Source organism: Xenopus tropicalis, chromosome 4 (assembly GCF_000004195.4).
Source record: "Xenopus tropicalis strain Nigerian chromosome 4, UCB_Xtro_10.0, whole genome shotgun sequence".
In the NCBI taxonomy this organism is placed as follows: domain Eukaryota; kingdom Metazoa; phylum Chordata; class Amphibia; order Anura; family Pipidae; genus Xenopus; species Xenopus tropicalis.
Genome location: NC_030680.2, coordinates 75,982,897 through 75,989,780, shown reverse-complemented (window position 1 = coordinate 75,989,780; position 6,884 = coordinate 75,982,897). Strand labels below are relative to the sequence as shown.

The window sequence follows — 6,884 nt, the reverse complement described above, 5'->3', positions numbered from 1 at the left end:
TAGTGTGTGTAATGTGCAACAAATATATCATACTGTGAGTCTATCAAGGCCCATCAAATGAGGACACTCTGTTGCAGGCCTCACTTATGGGATTTTTTCAGCCTGCCTGAAATCTGGATGATCAGATATAAATCAAAAGGGCCCTCCAGAGGGCTCACTCAGTCGGCAGCTTTTACATATATAATAACTTTTTGGATATCATTTCCAATAATTATAAAGAACAGTAAAAGGAAAACAGTTTTCTGGTAATTAGAACATTGAAATACATTTGTGCAGTTGCTCAGTAATAAAAACCTGGGGGATTTTCAGAGACAGAGACTCAAAACCACAATTTTATTTTAGCATAGACTCTAGAAACCTGAGGCTCTGTGAATTGAAAGATGGTGGCAATGGTTGACAACTGTTAGAATAATATGAAAACCTGCTACTACAGGCTCAAATAGACACTCAGACAAAACCAGACACAGAATCAGTGGCTAAAATGTCTCATTCTTGATGACAAAGAGAAAGTGGGAAATTAGTCAGCAAACACATAATTGTTCCCAATCAGTACAGAACTTAGTGAATACAAATAAAGATCAGTCTTTCTTGTTTATAGCTCTCTTAAAAGAGAATATGTTTACCCAGTAGCAGCTGACTAAACAAAGCGTGGCTGAATCTTTCTACTTGTAGTGATATAGTACAGCAGATGTTTTCCTTCTATAGGTCCTTGTCACTTTAAGGACAGGGATGCCTGTCTCCTTTACTTTTGTATTTGCACATAAAGACTTGAATTGATCCACTGAGTGATACACATGCTTTTGCCTGACTAAAGAGAGGCATCACCGTTATTCTGGAGTAACCCACAGTACATCTTGCGTTCGTAAGCAGCAGTGTATTTAGTGGTGCAGAAAAGCTACCCCAACTTGCTAACGTTCATTCCTATTAACATTTGTTTTCTTTATTTAGTTTCATCCTCTGGAGCTGTCACTTCCACAGAAAGGATCTGTTCATCACCCCGCGGTGATGGGCTGACCCGTATAAACACGGTGTTGTCTGCAGACTCAGATACAATTTCAGTAGTGTCGTCATCATCAGGCTTGATCTGGGGAACTGGGGATCGCCTGTGCACAGGTGAGCCGGGGGGAACAGGACTGCTCGTGGTGGGCTATTTCCAGAAATAAGAAAACAAAATTAATACATCACTGTTGCTAAAAAACAGAAACTGCTCCTGTATAAGAAATATATTAATAAAAAAAGATACTGTAGTTGAAATTATTGTTCCTGTTAGATACATAGTGCGGACACATTTTAGATATATAGTGCTTCCTCATGCAATTTAAAGCTTGCATACCCACATACCCTGTCCTATATTTTAATTGAGTTCTGACTTTGTTTTAGGTTGTTATACATTTTTATTGTATATAACCATATACCAGGGGTCCCCGAACTTTTTTACCGGTGTTATGGGTGAAGCTGTACAGCAAAGGTTAACCTGCATTTCTGAGTACATCTCCAGAGCGGGTCTTATCAGCTACTATGTACTGTGTTGTTGTTTTACTGTTGTAGAGCCCAGATGCAAGCACAACCCCCCTGAAACTCCATTTTAGTTCCCAAAACTTGCTGTACTTCTAACAGGTACTTCCTACACTCCCTTCTGCAGAGCCTTGGTATAATGTCCTTTTCTGATTATCACACAGAATTTGTGATAAATAAACATTTTTCTACCCCAAATGACCTCTGGTATGTGAATTTCCATCCAACACCAGTGAGCCACATTGAAATATAAAAAGAGTTGGAGAGCAACACAAGCACCCTGTGGGTGCCAAAAAAGGGCTATGATTGGCTATTTGGTAGCCCCTAGGTGGACTTGCAGCCTACAGGTGGTTCTGTTTGGCAGTACACCTGGTTGTTATGCAACCAAAGCTTGCCTCCAAGCCAGAAATTCAAAAAGGAGCACTTGCTTTGAGGCCACTGAGAGCAACATCCAAGGGGTTGGTGAGCAACATGTTGCTCATGAGCCACTGGTTGGAGATCATTGCCATATACTGTATAATTTACCAATGGCCCATATGCGATTCTTTACTCATTGCTCTATGACCAGCAAACCCTTCATGGAAATTAGTATTAATTAGTATTAAGTATTAATGAGTATTTCATTTTTTTATGATCTAGTAATGTTTGCATAACTTTTATTTACTGCTGTTGCATTTTATCATAACCCATGCTTCGTCATTTTGTTATTCATCTTCTGTTATTTGCCTTGCTCATTTCTATTGCTGACACTGATCTACAGTCTCAGCATCCTTGCCTAATGATTTTAGTATTTTTAAGCCAATTGGAACACGTGACTTTTTATAGTTAAGTAATTTCTCAAGACAAATCATTGCTATAAAATCCTGGCAAGAGTTGCTGATCCTTCTCTTTTTTGGTTAATAGGAATCACAGCTTGCATGTCATGTCTCTCAAATGGGCACAATTATCTCCTGACAATGCTGATCTTTCTGTTTTTAAGTTACAAGCATTCTCTTTTCTTTTGCCAGATAAATAATGCAGATCCCTTTGACTACAGTGGTTATGAGTCTGTTACAATGCCCTGTCTTCCAGGGTACAAAATGCCCCATATTGTGCCTCTGCAGATCCTTATATTATTGCCTTAGTGCTTCTTTTAAGCTGAGATGTCACTTTGTGTGACAGTCATGTAATGCCTTTGAATCTAGAATCCAGGATCCCTTACCTATGAAAGAAAACAATGAGTCCAGTCAATGAAACTACATCATTAGACTACCTAGACTACCTACATCAAAGACTACCTTATGGAGCACTCGCCCAGCACCTGATCTGGAAACTGGCACTTATACTGTAATGTCACCCACTGTGACCTATAGCACTTATATTTGCCTATTTGTGTCTGTTAGTTACCCCTCCCATATAGATTGTAAGCTCTACGGGGCAGGGACCTCCTTCATCTTGTGTTCTGACTCTTATTGCAACTGTACCTTGTATTTATTTGTATTTATTGTTGTACTTTGTATTTATCCATTACATTTAACCCCCGTCTGTATTAATGAATCCTACTGTACAGCGCTGCGTACATAAGTAGCGCTTTATAAATAAAGATATACATACATACATACATCATTAGACAGAGTTAATGCTCATCTGAACTGAATGGTGCTTACCTAAGTTTGTGTCTGGAGAGTGATAAGATGCATGAAACAAGGTCAAGGATTAACGAAGTCTGAGCTTTTAAAAGCAGATTTCAAGAGGATGTTGGCGTAATATATTTTTACTACCTATATTTCTGTGTAAATTTAGATGTGCAATTAACGTATGCGACAGCAGTGAGGAATCTGACCCTTTCAGTGCCTCAGTCATTGTATGAGAATAACTATGCACTCCTCCCTTACTGACTGTTCCTTGTACCAACCAGAAGCCATGTGCCTGGTGAAAAAGGAAAGCAAATCCCCCTTATGGGAAAGGGTAACTATAAACAATTTAGGGTCCCCATAAACTTTGTAAATAAGATATTTTTCACTGATACTGTATATATTGAAACTGCTCAGTCAGTGCCCCTCTGGTTGCCCTGTATCTTTTGCCACCTAGTAATTACAGGGTCTGCTACCTCTATAGGTATGTAGATGCCCCTGGGTGCTCATGGTTGCCATTAACAATAATAATGGCAATTTGCAGCCATGGGCGTCCGCAGAAAATTTTCCAAGGGGGGGCAAGTAAGCTAGCATCATCCTGCAACAGATAAATATATATATATATTTTTTTTTTTTGCAGGATGATACTAGGGGAGGCTAAATATGGCCCATACACAGACTGACCTACAGCTAATGTGACACTTAGTGGATTCACTGCTGACGTAAAAAGTTAACCTCCCAACTACCTCTTGCCGTTCCCACTGACTCCCAGGGATACTGTTCAAAAGTGCGGGTGGGGGTGCTATTTTTTTTTTACCCTAAAATGTTTAGTATTAGTAGTAAAAGTATTCATACGCGCACTTCTGTTAGGGGATCTGCAAACATTTGTGTTTGGGATCAGTTAGCTTAAAGGGGTAGTTCGCATTCGAATTCACTTTTATTTTTAATGGTTTTTCAGTTATTTAGCTTTTTGTTCAGCAGCTCTCCATTTGGTATTTCAGCAGCTATCTGGTTGCTAGGGTCTTATTTACCCTAGCAACCAGGTAGTGATTTAAACAAGAGATGGGAATATGAATAGTTAAGGGGCCTACTTGGAAAAATAAGTAATACAAAATTATAATAATAATAAAATTGTAGCCTCGCAGAGCAATATTTTTTGGCCCCCATTTGAAATCTGTATAGAGGCAGAAGAGAAAGGCAAATTATTCAAAAAAATTAATTAGGAAGACCAATTGCAAAGTTGCTAGGAATAGGCCATTTTATAACATACTAAAGGTTAACTTAAAAGTGAACCACCCCTTTAGATGTGTTTATGTTAGTTTTATAGCAAGAAAGGCAGTGGATACTGACTCCCCATTATATACAGTGAGATGCAGTCTGTATTTACAAAACCAGCACATTATATGCCATGAGGAGCAGTGGGTACTGATGGCAGATATTCAGGCCCTGGCACTATAACACTGGCACTGATACACAACATTGACCCCAATAGTAAGTGCAAAAAACAACAACACATATATAAACTCACAATGAGCTTTTTCAGAGGGAAAGAGTTAACTTACCCTCCATGTGTTAGGGTAGGGGATAGATTATAAATTAAACAATTTAATGTCAGCTAGTGATTCTTTAGAACTGTATAGTACCTGTGGGATGAAAACTGCAGCAAAAGTTGAGAGTTGGTTCTCAGGTAAAGTTACAGCTGCAGATTCATCTTTTCAGTCTTTATTTCTGTTTCCAGTTTGCAAAATCTCCCGATCCCTGTGTGCATCTGTGCTCTGATTGGTCAATTTTACTGTCTGTCAAGGAAGCTGTGCTCTGATTGGTGAATCCACAAGAAGAAAGATCCAATCGGAGCACAGCAAAAACGGGCTTGAGGGGAAAGTGCAGAAACGGAGTAAGGTTTTTGTTTTTTTTGCTACTTTTCCAGGGGGGGGCAAGTGCCCCCTCTTGCCCCCTTCTGTGGACGCCCATGTTTGCAGCATTTCTGACATTGTTGTTCCAGTGATTTTTTTCCAGAGAAAATACATGATAACAAAACAAAATCTGTGGCATTGCCCTTAATTCTATCAGAAAATGTATACAGTATGTATACAGCATACAGAGAAGTAAGATATGCTGGACATGTTTTGGGCTTCTGTAACAACCCAAGGAAACCACAGCCCTTTAATAATAAAGATAATAATAAAGAATCTGTGCCTCCAAATATGCCCCCAGCAACTCCCCATCTCCATTTCTGCTTTACTAACACAAGTGTTCGGAGTTGAATCCATGGGTTCAATCTATAACTGATTAAGAAAAGCTTCAATAGTGTGCCAACACCTTGCATGAATTTATATGACCTCTTCATAATTTCAATCAGATACCATTTGTGATAGAAAAGAGGGGGGCATTGAGGATTTGCTGAGTGCTATACATAGTAAGACTTGCCCCTGTATGTTGTTGCCTCATATAATATTCTGGAGTTCTTAGTACAAGGCGATCCATAACATGAAAATATCCTAGGTCTGCATACAACAAGTCTCATTTTTCTAATTTCCTCTGCTTACCTCTATAGTTGTCTTCACTTTCATTCGGCGCCTTAGTTTGGAAAATCCTTTAAAACCCATTTTTTCAGTGGCGGCAATCGCAGCCTTCAGGAGTTTTGGGGTCTCTGGTCTTGGGGGGATGATATGCAAAAATCCTTTTTCTTGACCAGGCTCATCTTTTGGCTTGCTGCTGTTCTTCAACATTTTTCTAAAAGAGATATGTGTCAATGAAGAAGAATGTAGGGCAAACTACTGCAATTCCACCACCGATTGCACTCTTTATTGCCCCTTAAAATAAATGAATTTTTTTGTTTGAATTCCATTCTATATAACTAGATCAGCGTTTTTCAACCACTGTTCCGCGGCACACTAGTGTGCCACGAGATGTTGCCTGGTGTGCCGTAGGCAGGGCCGCAATTTTTACTTTCAAAAAAAAATCCGGGCCCTGTCATTGGTTGCACCCCGTGTGTACGGGTGACGTCAGTACGCACGGGGCGCAACGTTATAAAAGGGCCTGTGTGCGGTCGCGTGTAGGCAGAAGTGCAGAGGCGGCGCGCGTGAGGGGAAGATGCTGCTGAAGCCGCCGAAGAGTAAAATGCTGCTGGGCACCAATGTATTAGGGGGGGCCACGGGGCACACTGACTTATGGGGGCACTGCTGCTGGGCACCAATGTACTAGGGGGGCTGGCTCTTGGCACCAATGTACTGGGGGGCACTGCTGCTGGGCACCAATGTACTAGGGGGGCACTGCTCTTGGCACCAATGTACTAGGGGGGCACTGCTGCTGGGCACCAATGTACTAGGGGGGCACTGCTCTTGGCACCAATGTACTAGGGGGGCACTGCTGCTGGGCACCAATGTACTAGGGGGGCACTGCTCTTGGCACCAATGTACTAGGGGGGCACTGCTGCTGGGCACCAATGTACTAGGGGGGCACTGCTCTTGGCACCAATGTACTAGGGGGGCACTGCTGCTGGGCACCAGTGTACTAGGGGGGCACTGCTGCTGGGCACAGAGTTAAATTTTTTAACATTTTCTAATGGTGGTGTGCCTCGTGATTTTTTTCATGAAACAAGTGTGCCTTTGCCCAAAAAAGGTTGAAAAACACTGAACTAGATGTTGACAGTGTAAGTACAGCTTTAAACTATACTATAACACCCTATGAGCTATTTCTAAATGAGCTGATACATGCATAACCACACTCTGCAGATGCTTCCAATATGAGTTGTCT

The 6,884-nt window shown here is 41.0% G+C and overlaps 1 protein-coding gene across 1 annotated transcript in view; it reads right to left on the bottom strand.

The window, feature by feature from the left end:
- Positions 1–319: 319 nt before the first annotated feature.
- The window catches only part of cngb1 (cyclic nucleotide gated channel beta 1), a 67,370-nt gene continuing 60,805 nt past the window's right edge, over positions 320–6,884 (bottom strand). The window contains exons 40-41 of the mRNA XM_031901329.1: positions 5,675–5,861; positions 320–1,147 (exon numbers count right to left, since the gene is read on the bottom strand). Of these exons, the coding sequence (XP_031757189.1) occupies positions 941–1,147; positions 5,675–5,861 (394 nt within the window). The 3' untranslated portion in view covers positions 320–940. The remainder of the gene's footprint in view (positions 1,148–5,674; positions 5,862–6,884) is intronic.